This window comes from Scyliorhinus torazame, chromosome 13, assembly GCF_047496885.1.
Source record: "Scyliorhinus torazame isolate Kashiwa2021f chromosome 13, sScyTor2.1, whole genome shotgun sequence".
In the NCBI taxonomy this organism is placed as follows: domain Eukaryota; kingdom Metazoa; phylum Chordata; class Chondrichthyes; order Carcharhiniformes; family Scyliorhinidae; genus Scyliorhinus; species Scyliorhinus torazame.
In genome coordinates, this window is record NC_092719.1 from 205,509,637 (window position 1) to 205,530,767 (window position 21,131).

At 50.3% G+C, this 21,131-nt stretch overlaps 1 protein-coding gene across 5 annotated transcripts in view; it reads left to right on the forward strand.

Annotated features, from left to right (window-relative positions):
* The window catches only part of glyctk (glycerate kinase), a 39,743-nt gene that overhangs the window by 13,250 nt on the left and 5,362 nt on the right, over nucleotides 1-21,131 (forward strand). For all 5 annotated transcript variants that reach the window (XM_072472951.1, XM_072472947.1, XM_072472952.1 and 2 more), the window contains exon 3: nucleotides 15,399-15,550. In XM_072472951.1, coding sequence (XP_072329052.1) covers nucleotides 15,399-15,550 — 152 coding nt within the window. The remainder of the gene's footprint in view (nucleotides 1-15,398; nucleotides 15,551-21,131) is intronic.

Here is a 21,131-nt window from a genome sequence, read left to right on the forward strand (position 1 = left end):
AGAAGAACTTAAACAATATAAAATAAAGGGTATAACTCTAAAAAGGGTGCAAGAGCAGAGCGACCTGGGTGTATGTGTGCATAAATTATTGGTTGGGAGTGTGGTTAATAAGGCATACAGTCTCCTGAGCTTTGTTAATAGGGGCATGGAATGCAAGAGCAAGGAGGTTATGTTGAATTTGTTTAAGTCTCTAATTTGGCCTCCAGTTTTGCATATTGCATCCAGTTCTGGGAGCTGCATTTTAGGAAGGTTTGAAGAAGCTGCAGAAAATATTCACAAGAATGATCCCAAGCATGAAAGAAGTTAGGACTGTTTTCCTTTGAGAAAATAAGGCTGAGCTGAGATTAGATGCAGGCATTCACAATCATGAGGGGCCTTGACAGAATAGATAAAGAGAAACCGTTCCCACTAATGAAAGGGTCAAGAACAAGAGGCACAGATTTAAAATAATTGGTAAAAGAAGAAACAAAAGGGATACGAGGAGAAACCTTTTTTACGCAGCAGGTGGTAAAGGTCTGGAATGCACTGGCTGAGAGTGTGGGGGAGGCAGGTTCGAAAGAGAATTAGACTGTTATCTGAAAAGAGAGAATGTCCAGGGGAGAAAGTGAATGGCACTCGGTGAGTTGCTCATTCCGGGAGCCCATGCAGACTGATGGGCCAAATGGCCCCCTTAACAATTCTGTGGAAATGGCACGGTCACCTTGTCAAGCAGGTTTTAAGTCTGTTCTCTACCATGACCTTAACATAAACAGAAACCTAAAACATCACTTTGCAGAAGATCTTAATATTTGCTATTAATACTCTTCAAAACTGTAAAGAAAAAATGGACTACAACTGAAGAGGCATGAGCTCAGATTTAACTGGGTAAGTGAATGGGTTTTGAGTGAGTAAAATCGTCAAATATCTTTTCAAATTTCTAGTTGATTCCAGGTAAATATATACCTGTTGAAAGTACCTTTCAACCAATGAATTCAACTGCTTATTATTCTAGAATATAGTATTATTATATTCATAGTATCAAGCACCAAAGGACATAATTCCTCCAGTTTATTCTTGTGTCTTATCCTCAATCTGACTCGAGTGTTATATCTGCAATCCAAGTATAAGGAGAAAGTTAGGTTTAGTTGAATTGTCAGAGGACTAGCAATCCAGAGATCCAGGGTAATAATAGTAATTGCTTATTGTCACAAGTAGACTTCAATGAAGTTACTGTGAAAAGCCCCTGGTGGGGCTAATGCTCCCTGGTTCGAATCAGCAGATAGTGGAATTTGAATTGAATATAGAATCATAGAATTTACAGTGCAGAAGGAGGCCATTCGGCCCATCAAGTCTGCACCAGCTCCCGGAAAGAGCACTCTACTTAAGCCCATGCCTCCAACCTATCCCTGTACCCCACCTCACCTTTTTTGGACACTAAAGGCAATTTATCATGGCCAATCCACCTAACCTGCACATCTTTGGACTGTGAGAGGAAACCGGAGCACCCAGAGGAAACCCATGCAGACAGTGACCCACGCCGGGAATCAAACCTGGGACCCTGGAGCTGTGAAGCAACTGTGCTGACCACTATGCTACCGTGCTGCCCTGGAATCTAATTAAATGTCTAATGATGACCATGAAACCATTGTCGATTGTCGTTAAAACCTATCTGGTCCGGACTTCCGGTGACGGCGGGTGGGAGACTGCCGCACAATGTAGGGCTCCCGTTCGGGAACGGCATTTTGGGGGCTTTAAGCCCAGTCCCAGGGTCCACAGAGGCGGCAAAAGCAGGGAGGAGGCACAGTAAAGAAAAATGTTGAGGGTGAGCAAAAAAAAAGGCCGTAAAAAAAACAGCTGAAGGTCCGTCGGAGAGTGGAAAAGTCACCAAGGAAAATGGAGGCTGGAGCACCAGGGGAGGCCGCAGTGCTTACGGCTGAAGGAATAACTAAGGTGATAGCTGCGGAATTCGAAAGGCAGTTTACAAAATACATGGAGATAATGAGGAAGGAGATGAGGGAGGTTTTGAGTGTGTTGGTGGAGGAGGCGATTTCCCCGGTGACGACGGCGGTGACGAGCGCAGTGGCAGAGGTGCGGGAGCAACGGGAGGCGCTGAAGGAAGTGGAGGAGACATTATTGCAGCACGGTGATCAACTTACCTCAGTGGGGAAGGAGATGCGGAAGGTGATGGAGATTAACAAGGATCTGCGAGGAAAAATGGAGGACCTGGAAAACAGATCCAGGCGACAGAATTGGAGGAATGTGGGGCTGCCCGAAGGAGTTGAAGGACCGAGGCCGACTGAGTATTTTGCCGCGATGCTGGCGAAACTATTGGGGGAGGGGGACGATCCCTCACGATATGAGCTGGATCGGGCTCACCGGTCGTGGAGGCCTGTACCAAAGGCAAGTGAGCCGCCAAGGGTAGTGACTCTGTGCTTCCGGAGGTGCAGTGAGAAGGAGAAGGTCCTGTGCTGGGCCAAGCAGAAGCGGGTGGTGCAGTGGGCTGGAGCTGGTATACATGTATACCAGGACTTTACGGTGGAGCTGGCGAGGAGGCGGGCTGCCTTCAACCGGGTGAAGAGGGCACTGTACATTAGCTAGGTGCAGTGCGGCATTGTATATCCAGCGAAGCTGAGGGTGACTTACAAGCTCAAGGGCTTTTATTTTGGAACGGCGGAAGCAGCGGAGGAGTTTGCGAAGGCAGAAGGACTGTGGCAGAACTGAGAAATTGAGAACTGGCCATGTGCTGATGTAACCTCATGACTGTATTTTCTTCTTTCTTGTTTCACTGCGTGCAGGTGTATGGGCTAAAGGAGCCAACGTTGTATATATTTGGACAAGGGAAGTGATGGGACTTTCACTCGAAATGTGGGCTCTTTGGGGTGTAGACGGATATGCGGGGTTTGTGTGCTAAAAGGGGATTTCTGGGCTTTCCGAGGGCCGGGCAAGGGGGAAAGGGACCTGGGCGGTGGCCTCCACGCTGGCCGGTTTAAGCCGGCCAGTGACCGAGAGTGAGGTGGGGAGAGGAGCTGCGGCCATCGGAGCCTGGCAGAACCGAGTGGTCTAGCCAGGGTGGAAAGTTGGGGGGAAGGAACAGAGGTTGGGGGAAGGAGTTTTACAAGAGGCAGTGGACAGGAGGAGTAGGAGAGGGGCATGGGTGTTACAACTCTTGGGTATCATGTACGGCACTCTTTCAGAGGTTGGATGGTGTTGAGTGTGGGGGGGGGGGGGGGGGAGTGGACTCTATAGATCAATGGTGACCATGGGCGGTCCTGGACTTTTTCTTTTTCTCCTTTGTTTCCACCGTGGGAGGGTTTGTTTTGTTGGATGCATATATTGACAGGTGGGCCGTTGTATCGGGTGGTGGGAGGATGAGATCGTTGTTATTGTTAAGGGGATTGATTTTGTATTTGTTACCGTTTACTGTCTGTGGGTGGGGTGTAAATTTTGAAGGACAATGTGAAAATGGAGAATAAAAACATTTATAAAATAAAACCGCTGTTGCGGAGAAATTTGCGTACGTCCGTGTGCTCACCCTAACTTGAAGGTGTACTTGAGCAAGAGACCCTCGCTGTTCAAGTGAAGACAAGCATCCAGCAGAGGGCAGTAGAGCGGAGCTGCTGATTGGCTGTTGTGGGGAAATTTGCATACATCCGTGTGCTCACCCTAACTTGAAGGTGGTTTGTGGAGGAGCTGTCGTCAAGTGACACTTAAACCCGAAACACTTCTTCAGTGTTTCCCTCCTCTAACCAAAAAAACCCCAACCGCTGTAAAGATCAAGAGGAAGGCTCGAGGGAAGGTAGAAGTCGAAAGAAGTGACGTCACAGCCTGCAGGTAAGGGATTGGCTGGTGACTGGTAAGTAGTTTTTATTTTATTTTCCATCGGGTGTTATCGTGCGGGGCGCAGAGGTTGCTGAGTCAGTGCTTGCTGAGAAGGGGAGTGAATAACAGGTAAGCTCTTTTTCTTTTTTTATCTAGAGAGGATGACAGGGAAGGTAGTGCAATGTTCCTCCTGCAGAATGTTTGAGGTGAGGGACGCCGTCAGTGTCCCTGCTGATTTCATCTGTGGAAAGTGCACCCATCTCCAGCTCCTCAGAAACCACGTTAGGGAACTGGAGCTGGAGCTGGATGAACTTTGGATCATTCGGGAGGCAGAGGTGGTCATAGATAGAAGCTTCAGGAATGTAGTTACTCCGAAGAATAAAGATAGATGGGTGACGGTGAGAGGGACTGGGAGGAAGCAGTCAGTACAGGGATCCCCTGTGGTCGTTCCCCTTGGTAACAAGTATACCGCTTTGGATACTGTTGGGGGGGGGGGGGAGACTTATCAGGGGTAAGCCATGGGGTACAGGTCTCTGGCACAGAGTCTGTCCCTGTTGCTCAGAAGGGAAGGGGGAGAGGAGTAGAGCATTAGTCATTGGAGACTCCATAGTTAGGGGGATAGGAGATTCTGTGGGAACAAGAGAGACTCGCGGTTGGTGTGTTGCCTCCCAGGTGCCGGGGTGCGTGATGTCTCGGATCGTGTTTTCGGGATCCTTAAGGGGGAGGGGGAGCAGCCACAAGTCGTGGTCCACATAGGTACCAACGACATAGGAAGGAAAAGGGATAGGGATGTAAGGCAGGAATTCAAGGAGCTAAGGTGGAAACTTAGATCTAGGACAAACAGAGTTATTATCTCTGGGTTGTTACCCGTGCCACGTGATAGCGAGACGAGGAATAGGGAGAGAGAGGAGTTGAACACGTGGCTACAGGGATGGTGCAGGAGGGAGGGTTTCAGATTTCTGGATAATTGCGGCTCATTCTGGGGTCGGTGGGACCTCTACAAACGGGATTGTCTACACCTGGACCAGAGGGGTACCAATATCCTGGGGGGGAAATTAGCTAATGCTCTTCGGGAGGGTTTAAACTAGTTCAGCAGGGACTTGGGAACCTGAATTGTAGCTCCAGTATACAGGAGGTTGAGAGTAGTGAGGTCATGAGTAAGGTTTCAAAGTTGCAGGAGTATACCGGCAGGCAGGAAGGTGGTTTAAAGTGTGTTGTCTTCAATGCCAGCAGCATCCGGAATAAGGTGGGTGAACTTGCGACATGGGTTGGTACCTGGGACTTCGATGTTGTGGCCATATTGGAGACATGGATAGAGCAGGGACAGGAATGGTTGTTGCCGGTGCCGGGGTTTAGATATTTCAGTAAGCTCAGGGAAGGTGGTAAAAGAGGGGGAGGGGTGGCATTGTTAGTCAAGGACAGTATTACGGTGGCAGAAAGGACGTTTGATGAGGACTCGTCTACTGAGGTAGTATGGGTTGAGGTTCGAAACAGGAAAGGAGAGGTCACCCTGTTAGGGGTTTTCTATAGGCCTCCGAAAAGTTCCAGAGATGTAGAGGAAAGGATTACAAAGATGATTCTGGATAGGAGCGAAAGCAAAGGGTAGTTGTTATGGAGGACCTTAACTTTCCAAATATTGACTGGAAACGCTATAGTTCAGGTACTTTAGATGAGTCTGTTTTTGTCCAATGTGTGCAGGAGGGTTTCCTGACACAGTATCTAGATAGGCCAACGAGAGGCGAGGCCATATTGGATTTGGTACTGGGTAATGAACCAGGACAGGTGTTAGATTTGGAGGTAGGTGAGCAGTTTGGTGATAGTGACCACAATTCAATTACGTTTACTTTAGTGATGGAAAGGGATAGATATATACCGCAGGCCAAGAGTTATATCTGGGGGAAAGGCAATTATGATGCGATGAGGCAAGAGTTAGGATGCATCGGATGGAGAAGGAGATGGGCACAATGGAAATGTGGAGCTTGTTCAAGGAACAGCTACTGCGTGTCCTTGATAAGTATGTACCTGTCAGGCAGGGAGGAAGTGGTCGAGCAAGGGAACCGTGGTTTACTAAAGCAGTCAAAACACTTGTCAAGAGGAAGAAGAATGCTTATGTAAAGATGAGACATGAAGGTTCAATTAGGCCGCTCGAGAGTTACAAGTTAGCGAGGAAGGACCTAAAGAGAGAGCTAAGAAGAGCCAGGAGGGGACATGAGAAGTCTTTGGCAGGTAGGATCAAGGATAACCCTAAAGCTTTCTATAGATATGTCAGGAATAAAGGAATGACTAGGGTAAGAGTAGGGCCAATCAAGGACAGTAGTGGGAAGTTGTGCCTGGAGTCCGAGGAGATAGGAGAGGTGCTAAATGAATATTTTTCATCAGTATTCACACAGGAAAAAGACAATGTTGTCGAGGAGAATACTGAGATTCAGGCTACTAGACTAGAAGGGCTTGAGGTTCATAAGGAGGAGGTGTTAGCAATTCTGGAAAGTGTGAAAATAGATAAGTCCCCTGGGCCAGATGGGATTTATCCTAGGATTCTCTGGGAAGCTAGGGAGGAGATTGCTGAGCCTTTGGCTTTGATCTTTAAGTCATCTTTGTCTTCAGGAATAGTGCCAGAAGACTGGAGGATAGCAAATGTTGTTCCCTTGTTCAAGAAGGGGAGCAGAGACAACCCCGGTAACTATAGACCAGTGAACCTTACTTCTGTTGTGGGCAAAATCTTGGAAAGGTTTATAAGAGATAGGATGTACAATCATCTGGAAAGGAATAATTTGATTAGAGATAGTCAACACGATTTTGTGAAGGGTAGGTCGTGCCTCACAAACCTTATTGAGTTCTTTGAGAAGGTGACCAAACAGGTGGATGAGGGTAAAGCAGTTGATGTGGTGTATATGGATTTCAGTAAAGCGTTTGACAAGGTTCCCCACGGTAGGCTACTGCAGAAAATACAGAGGCATGGGATTCAGGGTGATTTAGCAGTTTGGATCAGAAATTGTCTAGCTGGAAGAAGACAAAGGGTGGTGGTTGATGGGAAATGTTCAGACTGGAGTCCAGCTACTAGTGGTGTACCACAAGGATCTGTTTTGGGGCCACTGCTGTTTGTCATTTTTATAAATGATCTGGAGGAGGGCGTAGAAGGATGGGTGAGTAAATTTGCAGATGACACTAAAGTCGGTGGAGTTGTGGACAGTGCGGAAGGATGTTACAAGTTACAGAGGGACATAGATAAGCTGCAGCGCTGGGCTGAGAGGTGGCAAGTGGAGTTTAATGCAGAAAAGTGTGAGGTGATTCATTTTGGAAGGAGTAACAGGAACACAGTACTGGGCTAATGGTAAGATTCTTGGCAGTGTGGATGAGCAGAGAGATCTCGGTGTCCATGTACATACATCCCTGAAAGTTGCCCCCCAGGTTGAGAGGGTTGTTAAGAAGGCGTACGGTCTGTTAGCTTTTATTGGTAGAGGGATTGAGTTTCGGCGCCATGAGGTCATGTTGCAGCTGTACAAAACTCTGGTGTGGCCGCATTTGGAGTATTGTGTGCAATTCTGGTCGCCGCATTATAGGAAGTATGTGGAAGCATTGGAAAGGGTGCAGAGGAGATTTACCAGAATGTTGCCTGGTAAGGAGGGAAGATCTTATGAGGAAAGGCTGAGGGACTTGAGGCTGTTTTCGTTGGAGAGAAGAAGGTTAAGAGGTGACTTAATTGAGGCATACAAGATGATCAGAGGATTGGATAGAGTGGACAGTGAGAGCCTTTTTCCTCAGATGGTGATGTCTAGCACGAGTGGACTTAGCTTTAAATTGAGGGGAGATAGATATAAGACAGATGTCAGAGGTAGGTTCTTTACTTAGAGAGTAGTATGGGCGTGGAATGCCCTGCCTGCAACAGTAGTGGACTCGCCAACACTAAGGGCATTCAAATGGTCATTGGATAGACATATGGACGATAAGGGAATAGTGTACATGGGCTTTAGAGTGGTTTCACAGGTCGGCGCAACATCGAGGGCCGAAGGGCCTGTACTGCGCTGTAATGTTCTATGTTCTATCTGGTCCATTAGTGTCCTTGAGGGAAGGAAATTGTCATCCTTACCTGGTCTGGCTGACATGTGACTCCAGATCCACAGCAATGTGGCTGATTCCTAAATGCCCCCTCATGGTCAATAAATGCAGGCCAGCGACTCTCACATCCCGAGAAACAATTTTTAAAAAAAATTGTGTGCAGCTGTTTTAGATTTACATCAATGTTAAATTTGTGCAGCATAAATTAGGTGTTCAGATTAAAAGTATATATAAGTAAATTGGGTGCTAAGGCTCTGGAGGGACTTTCTTTGTAGTCAGGTTTGATTTACACCTGATTTACACTATAACTGAAATGGTCATTTGATAGTTCAAAACTTGAATATTGCTGGAATAAAGAGACTTGTTGAAGCTTTCCGTCTCACTTATCAGGACACTTCACAAGAATACCAGGATAAGGAGGAATACCAGGATAAGGCACGATCAATTTGACTGGAGACGAAGTTGAATCCAGACTGAGGCTTTATTAGTATCAGATGTGTGGCCTCCCACAGCAGCTGACGAAATGGCTGTGAGCTGGAGGCCTCAGTCCTGGGTGGAGCTAGCATGCAGGGGCACAGGTGAACCTGTAGTGCAGGTTCTACCGTACAACCTCTAATATCAGAACACAGTGGTTTACCACATTCACCCCCTGTTAAAATTGGGTCCGGCGGGGGTGGTGGATAACTATATACAATTAGCAATTTTAAATATTTACAGAGCAGTAAAAAAAATGTCTCTGGTCATCCGGCAGCCCGGTCAGAGGTTCAGCCAATCCGGCGCCTTGATGGTCCTTTGAGCTCGACGAAGTGGTGACGGCGGTGTTAGCGCTGTCGTGGTCGAAGTTGACTCCGGGAGCTTGCCGAAATCCTCTTCATCAACGGGGGTGGGCAGGGGAGGGACGGACGGTTCTAGGGGGGGTGATGGGGTGGCGGGGGAGGGGACGGGGGTGGTGTGGGGGTGGAAACTGCTGGTGCCAGGTCCCTGAGGGAGATGGTATCCTGGCGGCCGTTGGGGAACGCCACGTAGGCGTACTGTGGGTTTGCGTGGAGGAGGTGCACCCTTTCCACCAACGGATCCGCCTTGTGGAGCCGCACATGTTTACGGAGAAGCACGGTTCCCGGAGCTGGGAGCCAAGTTGGGAGCAATACTCCGGATGTGGACTTCCTGGGGAAGGCAAAAAGACGTTCATGCGGTGTCCTGTTAGTAGCAGTGCAGAGTAATGAGCGAATGGAATGTAGTGCATCAGGGAGGACCTCTTGCCAACGGGAGGCCGGGAGATTTCTGGGCCAGCTGGACGGCCCTCTATACCGTCCCATTCTCCCTTTCTACCTGTCCGTTTCCCCGGGGGTTGTAGCTCGTCGTGCTGCTGGAGGTGATACCCCTGCTGAGCAGGAACTGACGTAGCTCATCACTCATGAATGAGGATCCCCTGTCACTGTGGATGTAGGTGGGGAAGCCGAACAGAGTGAAGATAGAATTAAGGGCTTTAATGACGGTGGCAGACGTCATGACGGGCATGAGATGGCGAAGGGAAAACAGGAGTATTCATCGATCACACTGAGGAAATACGTGTGTCGGTCGGAGGAGGGGAGGGGGCCTTTGAAATCCACGCTGAGGCGTTCAAAGGGGCGGGAGGCCTTCAGGTGCGCGCGGTCTGGCCGGTAGAAGTGCGGCTTGCACTCCGCACAGACATGGCAGTCCTTGGTGATCATCCTTACTTCCTCGACGGAGTAGAGCAAATTTTGTGCCTTAATGAAATGGTACAACCGAGTGACCCCTGGGTGACAAAGGCTGTCGTGCAGGGCCCGGAGTTGGTCTACTTGTGCGCTGGCACATGTACCTCGGGATAGGGCGTCTGGGGGCTCGTTGAGTTTGCCAGGGCAATACTTAATCTCGTAATTACAGGTGGAGAGGTTGATTCTCCACCGCAAGTTTTATCATTTTTGATCTTGCCCCACTGTGTGTTGTTGAACATGAAGGCTACCGACCGTTGATCAGTGAGGAGAGTGAATCTCCTGCCGGCCAGGTAATGCCTCCAATGTCGCACAGCCTCAACGATAGCCTGGGCCTCTTTTTCGATGGATGAGTGCCGAATTTCGGAGGCATGGAGGATGCAGGAAAAGAATGCCACGGGCCTGCCTGCCTGGTTGAGGGTGACGGCAAGGGTGTAGTCCGATGCGTCGCTTTCTACTTGGAAAGGAAGTATTTCATCTACAGCGTGTATTCCAGCTTTGGCAATATCAGCTCTGATCCTGTTGGGCCTCGGCCGTCAGGGGGAAATGAGTGGACTGTATGAGTGAGCGGGCCTTGTCCGCATAGTTTGGGACCCACTGCGCATAATATGAGAAGAACCCCAGGCAGCGTTTGAGGGCCTTGGGGCAGTGGGGGAGGGGGAGCTCCATGAGGGGGTGCAGGCGGTCGGGATCGGGCCCCAGAACTCCGTTCTGGACCACGCAGCCGAGGATGGCTAAGCGGTTTGTACGGAACACACACTTCTTGTTATACGTGAGGTTGAGGAGAGTGGCGGTGCGGAGAAATTTAGCGAGGTTGGCGTCGTGGTCCTGCTGATCATGGCCGCAGATGGTCACATTGTCTAGGTACAGAAACGTGGCCCGCAAGCCGTACCGGTCGACCATTCAGTCCATCTCCCTTTGGAAGACCGAAACCCCATTGGTGACGCCAAAGGGGACCCTAAGGAAATGATATAGCCGGCCGTCTGCCTCGAAGGCGGCGAATGGCCGATCCGATTTACGGATGGGGAGCTGATGGTAAGTGAATTTCAGGTCCACCGTTGAGAAGACCCGGTACTGTGCAATCTGGTTAACCATGTCAGATATGCGTGGGAGGGGGTACGCGTCGAGCTGCATGCACCTGTTGATGGTCTGGCTGTAGTCCACGACCATTTGGTTTTTCTCCCCAGACTTAACCACTACCACTTGAGCTCTCCAGGGCCTCAATGACTCCCTCCCGAAGCAACCGCTGGACCTCGGACCTGATGAAGGCCTTATCCAGGGTGCTGTACCGTCTGCTCCTGGTGGCGACGGGTTTGCAATCTGGAGTTAGATTGGCAAAGAGGGAAGGAGGATCGACCTTTAGGGTCACAAGGCCGCACACAGTGAGGGGTGGTAAGGGGCCGCCGGATTTAAGGGTCAGGCTCTGGAGATTGCACTGGAAGTCCAGGCCGAGGATAAGCACAGCGCAGAGGTTCGGGAGGACGTAGAGGCGAAAGCCGTGGAACTCTACGCCTTGGACTGTGAGCGTGACCGTGCAGTACCCCCGGATCGCTACGCGATGGGATCCAGAGGCCAGGGAGATACTTTGATTGGTAGGGTGTGTAGCCACCTAAAATGGCTGATTCCCGAGTATTTGGTCAAACCCCGATCTAAAATGGCGAATGAAAGAGGCTGATGGGAAAATCAGCCAACAGGACTCATGAAACGGACAGCTGCAGGCAGAACAGTGTATTCGGCTCTGGGGAAGTCGGCCCAGACCGATACCTGCAACCATTAACAGCACATCAACCCAGCCATCTGCATTTTAATCGGCCATCCCCGGGAACAATTGCTACAAATTAGCAATTGAAAGCCGATCTAGACCTTTCGGTGCCAGCAGTGGCTGAGACAAAGAAAGGTGGACGACCACCCCCCCCGATCAAGGAATCGCCCCATTATTGGAGCATATCGAACCCAGTGATTGGAACCAAGTCCAATCATTTGGGACCAGGGTCAAGGTCCGCCCCGAGAGGCGGGAAGCCCCTAGGGACTATAAAAATAGGGGCCAAGTTCTGATCGGCCCTTCTTCTCCTACTCGCAACCTTCGAGACCCTTCGACGAAGAAACAAGTAAGTCTTACTCCAGCGATCGCTACCAGATAGGCGTTCCAGGCTATCGACCCGTACCAGCCTTTTTGAATCCCGCAGGCCAGACCCAATTCGAGAGACCATTCGTTTCCCTGACCTGGTGGGCCATCACCAAAATTAAGTATTGGCCTTTAGTGGTAGGTAATAGTCTAGAAGTAGGATTATTGTATAAGTATTGCAGTATATAATAAATGATCGTTGATTTAACATTTACTAAGCGGTGTGCTGCATTATTAATCATTACTTGTGTTTGAACCACGTGGCGGTATCAGAAAGATACCTGGCGACTCGTGAGCAAAGGTGACAGAATTAGAGCTAATAAAACTAAGGCTAATAAGAGCAACAGGTGTACCTTAAGGGAGCACCGCTTTACCGTATTCGGGTGTACAAAGCTCTCGGTGCTCCCGGAGACCAGTAGGCAAGAGGTCACATGGCCGTTGACTTTCACGCTGGTGGCTGCGTTGGTCAGATTATGTGGTCGGGACTGGTCGATTGCCATGGAGGCGAGCCGTGGTTGATCGTCGGGTAGTGAGGCGGCCGTTGAGTTGAGGTCCTGAAACGCCGTTGGTATCCATGTGTTGTGGGGTGGACAAGATGGCGGCGCACGGAGATCCTGGAGATTACAAAATGGAGGCGCCCATGGAACGCACGTTGCGGGGGTGGAGCAAGATGGTGGCGCCCAGGAAACGCACGTGTTGTGCGGGGGAGAAGATGGCGGCGCCCATTGGTCGCACATGGCCTGGGGAGGAGAGGAGGATGGCGGCGCCCATTGTCCGTTACCGGCGGGGGGGTGGGGGAGACCGCGACCGCTGAGGGGCCTGGCACACCGCAGCGAAGTGGCCCTTCTTCCCGCAGGCCTTACAAAGGGCAGTGCGGGCCGGGCAGCGTTGGCGGAGGTGTTTTTGCTGGCCGCAAAAATAGCATCAGTGCCCCCCCGGAGATCACTGTCTGGTGCGTAGCGAGGCGTATTGGGTGGGTAGCGCCCCCGCTGGGGCGGCTTCATGTGGGGCCCATGAAGCGTAGGAGGAGTGGGCTGCGCGGTTGGGGGCGTAGGACTGGACATTGCGCAGGGCGACAGTCATGGAGAGCGCTAGCGTTTTAGTCTCTGCAAGGTCGCGCGTGGCCCCTTCTAGGAGCCGCTGCCTGACAACATCAGAACCAATCCCAGTTACAAAAGCGTCCCACATAAGGAGATCTGAGTGCTCCTTAGCTGTAACGTCCTGGCAGTCACAGTCACGAACTAGTGTTATCAGGGCCCACCAGAAGTCCTCGATTGACTCACCAGGTAGTTGAGTACGCGTTGCGAGCGCGTGTCTGGCGAAGAGCATGTTCGTCTTCTGTTCATAATTTTCTTTGAGTCGAGTCATGGCATCAGCGTAATTGGGCGCATCCTGGATCAGCGGGAAGACTTTGGAGCTGAGTCTGGAGTACAATATGTGAATCTTCTGAGCCTCTGGAACAGGGGTCTGTGCCGCGTTGATATATGCTTCAAAACAAGCTAGCCAGTGCTAGAAGTCCTTTCTGGCGTCGTTTGCATGTGGATCCAGCTGCAGGCGACCTGGTTTAATCCGGAGGTCCACCTTCTTCTGAATCTGATACTAATAAATTGAGGCACGATCAATTTGTCTGGAGACGAAGTTGAATCCAAACTGAGGCTTTATTAGTATCAGATGTGTGGCATCCCACAGCAGCTGACAAAATGGCTGCGAGTTGGAGGCCACGCATATTTATAACCTGCCTCCTGGGCGGAGCTAGCATGCAGGGGCCACAGGTGAACCTGTAGTGCAGGTTCTACCGTACAACCTCTAATACCAGAACACAGTGGTTTACCACAACAGCGAGACAAAAAGATTTAATGGGCCTCTTTATCAGCAATAACTGGAATACTGTTGCAAAGTGAAAACTTTTCACACTGACACTGCTGCTATAGTTTAAATGTACTGTACAATGAAGTGTTGGAAACTACAAATGTTAAAACATTTATGTACAGTGTGATAGTATGGCAGTTATTTTACTGAACTTGTAAACCAGCAGCCTGGCTGGTTCACATCCCACCACAACAGCTGGGGAATTTAAATTCAATTATTTAAAACAAAGTCTGGAATAACAAGCTAGCATCAGTAATAGTAACCATGAAACTATCGGATTGTTGGGAAAACTCTTAACGACCTTTAGTGAGGGAATCATAGAATACCTACAGTGTAAAAGGAGGCCATTCAGCCCATCGAGTCCCCAACGACCCTCTGAAAGAGCACCCCACCCAGGACAACTCCCCCATCCACGTAATCCACCTTGCCATTGGACATTAAGGGACAATTTAGCATGGCCAATCCACATAAGCTGCACATCTTTGGAATGTGGGAAGAAACCGGAGCACCCGTGCAGACATTGGGAAAATGTGCAGACTCCACACAGTCGCCCACGGTCAGACTTGAACCTGGGTCCCTAGCGCTTGGAGGTGGCAGTGCTAGCCACTGTGCAGCCCCAAATTAGAAAATCTGCCATTCTTACCTGGTCTGACCTACAGGTGAATTCAGACCCAGGAAATAGGTTGATGAAAAACAATCCACAAATGGATTCGCATTTCAAATGACCCACTTGTAAATGAATTGAAAAGTTGCAGTTGGCCAAAGAATTCTCTATTGCCGCCACTGCTTAATTGCTTCATTCCTGACAATTCCACAGGACATGCTTTCAATGTGGTTGTCTATTGACTGTCTGCTGAAGTGACCTAACAAGCCACTCCCGTATCGGCTCACTGCCAAAGTTCCCTTTAAAATTTGTTTTTGTTTTTCACTGCACAGCTCTTTTATATTTTTCTTTTGCACAGCATTTTATGTGCATTAGTCAGCATGAAACAAGGCTTAGTTAGCATGGAACAAGGCCTGTACAATATCTTCCAGGAACATTGCTCACCAGCACTTCTCAAGAGCAATAAGTACTGACTGTATGTGTAATGCCCACATTCCCATTAATGAATAAAAATACTTTCCAAGAATTGTTTATACTTTATATAGTTATATAGGAGCAAAATGTACTCTGACTTCCCTCCTAATGTATGGGATTTGCCCAACGTAATGAAGAATAGCAGCATGAGGCTTCCCCAATAGCTCATTCGTCAAGTTATACAGACTTTACCATTTGGGTTTGATCCCATTCTGTGCTGAGTTAGATGATCTCAATTATACCAGTACTGGGGTGTCACAATTTGCGCAGGTGTACCTGAGTTAGTTAGGGCATAAATCAACTAGGGTCACTGATGCGCAATCAATTACTCTCGCGACAAGGTGAGTCATAACTAATCATAGGCTTTAATCAGCTAGAACTGTTCCCAGCAGCTTCGATACAGAAAGTGAAGGCTGCTGGGACGGCATCTGTTCTTATACCCCGCCTCTCAGGGCGGGGCTATGTACATTAGCCAATGGTAGACTCCTGGGTCTAGCCAGTGGTCATCCACCTCTCAGGTACTGCAATACCTGGTATTACCACAGTCACCACGTGTAGTTGATGTTGAGTTGCCCCCTACTTGAAGCACATGTGTCTGGACATCAGATTGGAGCAAAATTAGTCATTACTTTGATGCCCTCCGTGATTCAACATGTAAATTAATAGAAATGTTGCAGTTTGTCAATGCATTCCATATTGTCTCCATTGCTTAACTGCTTTACTCCTGACAACTCCGCAGGGACATGCTTTTAAGGCCCCAGACAAAAATTCAAGCAATGGAAGGAGCCAGACATAACCTCCCTGATGAGAATGCTTTAAAGGCAGCCAACAATATCCATCATTTAGTGGAAGGACTTACCACAGATGACCTGCTTTTTGTGCTCATCTCAGGTATAGAAATTATTTGTCTAATAATCATTGAAAATCTGCTGTGGGAATAATTCAGCGTCTCCGGTTTAGCACAGATCAATATCCGCTAATCTGAAGGTTGACTGCACTGCCATTGTAAAAGTTTTAAAATATTCACTGAAATAAATGAAATTGGCTGTTTGATGGCCATTGGCACTTTTGGGGTTACTTGCAGTGCCATGTGTGGTGCTGGCGTCAGATTTGATCTCAGCTGGTACAAGAGTAAAGTACTGCGGAAATGCAGGAAATGCTGATAATACTCAGCAGGTGTGGCAGCATCTGCGGTGGCAAAGATCAGAGTGGAAGGCACGGGAATGACAAAAGGGATGATTGGGGCAAATACATGGTATTCACACAAGTGAAGAACCAAAAGATGCAACTAGAGAAGATGTAAATAGGAAAGGGAGACGCGGAGGCACAGTGGTTAGCACTACTGCCTCACAGCGCTAGGGACCCGGGTTCAATTCCGACCTCGGGTGACTCTGTGTGGAGTCTGCACGTTCTCCCCGTGCCTACGAGGGTTTCCTCCGAGTGCTCCGGTTTCCTCCCACAGTCCAAAGATGTGCAGGTAAAGTGGATTGGCCATGCTAAATTGCCCTTAGTGTCCAAAAGGGTAGACTTGGGTTACTGGGTTATGGGGATAGGGTGGAGGCGCGGACTCGTTCCAAAGGCTGGTGCAAACTCTATAGGCCGAAGAGCCGCCTACTGCACTGCAGGGATTCTAAATTCAACTGCTGTTCAAAGCAAAATGGTTATGATCTGCAGTGGTTGAACTCGGTGTTCATTTTTAAAAGTTATTTCAAAGAATGGTGGCGTTGCCAGTGAGGCCAGCTTTTGTTGCCCAACATGCATTGTCCTTGAACTGAGTGGCTCGCTAGACCGTTTCAAAGGGTGGTTAAGAGTCTGCTCTGGGTCTGGAGTTACATGTCAGCTAGTCCGGGTAAGGGCGGCAGATTTACTCTCCTAAAGGGCATTAGTGAACCAGATGGGATTTTAGGAAAATCCAGGATAGTTTCATGGTTGCCATCACTGAGGCGAGCTTTATATTCCCGATATTAATTACTGAATTTACATTCCACCAGCTATCTGGCGGGACTTAAATCAATATCCCCAGAGCAATATCTCGTGTTAAGCTTCAATGATAAGTCTAGGATAAAACGAGGAAGTAAGTCTTGACTTCTTCAACTCCAAGTTTATTGTTTTCAGTAATCACTTCTACACAACAAAACAGCACCATCTGTATCCTCTTTATTTAAAAAAAAAATGAATTTAGAGTACCCAATTCATTTTTTCCAATTAAGGGGCAATTTAGCATGACCAATCCACCTAACCCACATCTTTGGGTTGTGGGGGCGAAACTCACGCAAATACAGGGAGAATGTACAAACTCCATGTGGTAATCTGTGTAGAAGTATTACAGTATCTGGTAATGCTGGAACACCATTGGTAGATATTGTATGCTTCCTATTGGTCAAGCTGTATGGCCGCTCCGCCCTGCTAGGCGGGGTATAAGAGCCCATGCCGCCCCAGCAGTCTTCATTCTGTACCTGAGCTGCTGGGGAAACATCTAGCTTATTATAGCCTTCAGTTGGACTACAACCTCGCTTTAGTGGTCATTGATCGTGCATCAATTTAATAAGCTAGATTTAAAAAGATGGAGCTCCGAATCAAGCCGGAGTCTCTGCAACTCAGCCCGCTCGCGGCGAACTCTGCGGCAATCTTCAAGCACTGGCTGCCATGTTTTAAAGGATATCTCGGAACGGCCAAAAACACACCCACAGGAGAACAAAAAATGCAAGTCCTGCACTCGAGGGTGAGCCCGGAAATTTACAACCTCATCGAGGACGCGGAAGACTTCGATGCGGCAATAGAGCTGCTAAAAGGACATTGTATCTGCCCAGTAAACCAGGTCTACGCCCGACATCTGCTAGCAACGAGGCGGCAAATCCCTGGGGAATCGCTGGAGGAATTCTACCGTGCACTCCTGGTGTTGGGGAGAAACTGCAGCTGCCCGCAGGTTTCGGCGAGCGACCACACACAACTCTTGATCCGGGACGCTTTCGTGGCAGGTATGCTGTCCTCCCAGATCCGCCAGCGATTGCTGGAAAAAGACACCCTAGGCCTCAAGGAGGCACGGGCTTTGCCTGCTCCCTGGACGTGGCCTCCAGAAACGCCCGCGCTTACGTTCCCGACCGCGCGGCAGCCCTCGGACAGCATGGAACCCCTCCGCAGCCAACCCCAAGACATCCCCCATCCCCCACAAGCTTGTGCTGCAAGGCGGCCTGGCAACCCCGGGGGGCCCCGCTGCTACTTTTGCGGGCAGGCCAAGCACCCCGCCAGCGCTGCCTGGCCCGCGCATCCATCTGCAAGGGATGCAGTTAAAAGGGCCAGTTCGTGGTGGTATGCCAGGCCCGTGCGGTCTCCGGCGGCGAATGCGGACCGCCACCACAAACCTCTCCACTGTCCCCGTGCGGCCAGCGGGCGCCGCCATCTTCCTACTCCAGGGCCACATGCGGCCTCCGGGCGCCGCCATCTTGTCCGGCGGACACCACGTTCGATGGATCGGCGCTGCCATTTTGTGCACCCCCAGCCATGTGCGACCAATGGGAGCCGCCATCTTGGATGGATTCCCAGGACCCCAGCTCGGCTGACCACACACCGCCCGAAGAGAACACTCAACTGCTGCGATTAGCCTCGACGACTCTGGATCAGTCCCGGACTCGAACACTCTCAACTGCTACAACGACAGTACTAATCAGCGGGCACTAGACGTCCTGCTTAATCGACTCTGGGAGCACGGAGAGCTTCATACACCCCGACACGGTAAGGCGCTGTTCTCTCCTCATCCACCCCGTTAATCAAAAAATCTCCCTTGCCTCCGGTTCCCACTCAGTAGAGATAAAGGGGTTTTGTGTAGCAAAACTCACAGTCCAGGGAAGGGAGTTTAAAAATTACCGGCTCAATGTCCTTCCCCACCTCTGCGCGGCCACACTCCTAGGTTTAGACTTCCAGTGTAATCTCCAAAATCTAACTTTTAAATTCGGCAGCCCTGTACCCCCCTCACTGTCTGCAGCCTCGAGACCCTCCAGGTCGATCTGCCTTCCTTGTTTGCGAACCTCACCCCGGATTGCAAACCCGTCGCCACCAGGAGCAGACGGTACAGTGCCCAGGATCGGATCTTTATTAGGTCAGAAGTCCAAAGGCTACTGAGGGAAGGGGTCATTGGAGCTAGCAACAGTCCCTGGAGAGCTCAAGTAGTGGTGGTAAAGACCGGGGAGAAGCATAGGATGGTCATCGACTACAGTCAGACCATCAACAGGTTTATGCAGCTGGACGCGTACCCTCTCCCCTGCATATCCGACCTGGTAAACAGGATCGCGCATTACAAGGTCTTCTCCACGGTGGATCTTAAGTCCGCCTACCACCAGCTCCCCATCTGCACTAGTGACCGCAAATACACTGCCTTCGAAGCAGATGGGCGGCTCTATAACTTCTTAAGGGTTCCCTTTGGTGTCACCAATGGGGTCTCGGTCTTTCAGCGCGAGATGGACTGAATGGTTGACCGATACGGTTTACGGGCAACATTCCTGTATCTCGATAATGTCACCATCTGCAGCCACGACCAGCAGGACCACGACACCAACCTCCGAAAATTCCTCCAGACCGCAAAGATCCTTAACCTTGCATACAACAAGGACAAATGCGTGTTTAGCACTGACCGCCTAGCCATCCTCGTCTACGTAGTGCAAAATAGAGTTATAGGCCCCAACCCTGAGCGCATGCACCCCCTTTATGGAGTTCCCCCTCCCTCACTGCTCCAAGGCCCTGAAGCGCTGCCTAGGGTTTTTCAGTTACTATGCCCAGTGGGTCCCCAACTGTGCGGACAAGGCCCATCCCCTGATCCAATCCACAGCTTTTCCCCTGTCGATTGAGGCCCGTCAGGCCTTCAGCCGCATCAAAGCAGACATTGCAAAGGCCACGATGCACGCCATCGACAAGTCCCTCCCCTTCCAGGTCGAAAGCGACGCGTCTGACGTAGCTCTGGCGGCCACCCTCAACCAAGCGGGCAGACCTGTGGCCTTCTTCTCACATACCCACCATGCTTCCCAAATCCGCCACTCCTCAGTAGAAAAGTAGGCCCAGGCCATAGTAGAAGCTGTGTGATATTGGAGGCATTACCTGGTCGGCAGGAGATTCACTCTCCTCACTGACCAACGGTCGGTTGCTTTCATGTTTGATAATGCACAGCGGGGCAAGATAAAAAAAAACGATAAGATCTTGCGGTGGAGGATCGAACACTCCACCTACAACTACGAGATCTTGTATCATCCCGGGAAGCTAAACGAGCCTCCTGATGCCCTGTCCTGCGGCATATGTGCCACCGCACAAGTAGACCGCCTCCGAGTCCTCCACAAGGACCTCTGCCACCCGGGGGTCACCTGCTTTTTCCACTTTATCAAGACCCGCAACCTGCCCTACTCCATCGAGGAGGTCAGGACAGCCACCAGGGACTGACAAATCTGCGCGGAGTGCAAACCGCACTTCTACCGGCCAGAGAAAGCGCACCTGATAAAGGCTTCCCGTCCCTTTGAACGCCTCAGCATGGACTTCAAAGGCCCTCCACCGACCGCAACACGTACTTCCTGAACGTGATTGACAAGTACTCCCGGTTCCCATACGCCATCTCCTGCCCTGACATGACCGCAACCACCGTCATCAAGGCCCCCCTTAGCATCTTTGCACTGTTCAGGTTGCCCACTTACATACATAGTGATAGGGGGTCCTCCTTTATGAGCGACGAACTGCGTCAATTCCTGCTCAGCAAGGGCATCGCCTCGAGCAGGACGACCAGTTACAACCCCTGGGGTAATGGACAGGTAGAGAGGGAGAACGGAACGGTCTGGAAGACCGTCCTACTGGCCCTACGGCAGGAAGTCCTTCCAGATGCCCTCCACTCCATCCGGTCACTGCTTTGTACCACAAACAATCAGACCCCTCACAAACGTCTCCTTGTCTTCCCCAGGAAGTCCTCCTCTGGGACATCGCTCCCGACCTGGCTGGCAGCTCCCGGACTCATCCTGCTCCGAAAACACATGCGGGTGCACAAGTCGGACCCGTTGGTCAAGAGGGTCCATCTTCTCCACGCTAACCCCCAGTATGCCTACGTGGCGTACCCCGACGTCCGTCAAGATACGGTCTCCCTACGAGACCTGGCGCCCACCGGAGCCCCACGCACACCCCAGCCACCAGTCCCACCCTCCCTTCCACCAGTGCACCTTACAGGAGGATCGGTCCACCCGCCGGCCCCGTCTAGGCCCCCCCACCCACCGACACACCCCGCAGATGCTCCCTTCCCAGGTCAACCGTTTTCCCCACCAGCGCCGTCTAGGGGTGTCAAAGCTGCCACAGAGATCGAGGCCACGCTCCCGGAGTTACAGACGCCCGAGCCTCCACTGGAGTCACCACCAAAGCTTTGACGATCACAGAGGACGGCCAGGGCCCCCGATCGAGTGACTGCTTCATTTTAAAATGTATAGCTAATTATGAATCATAAATTGTAAAT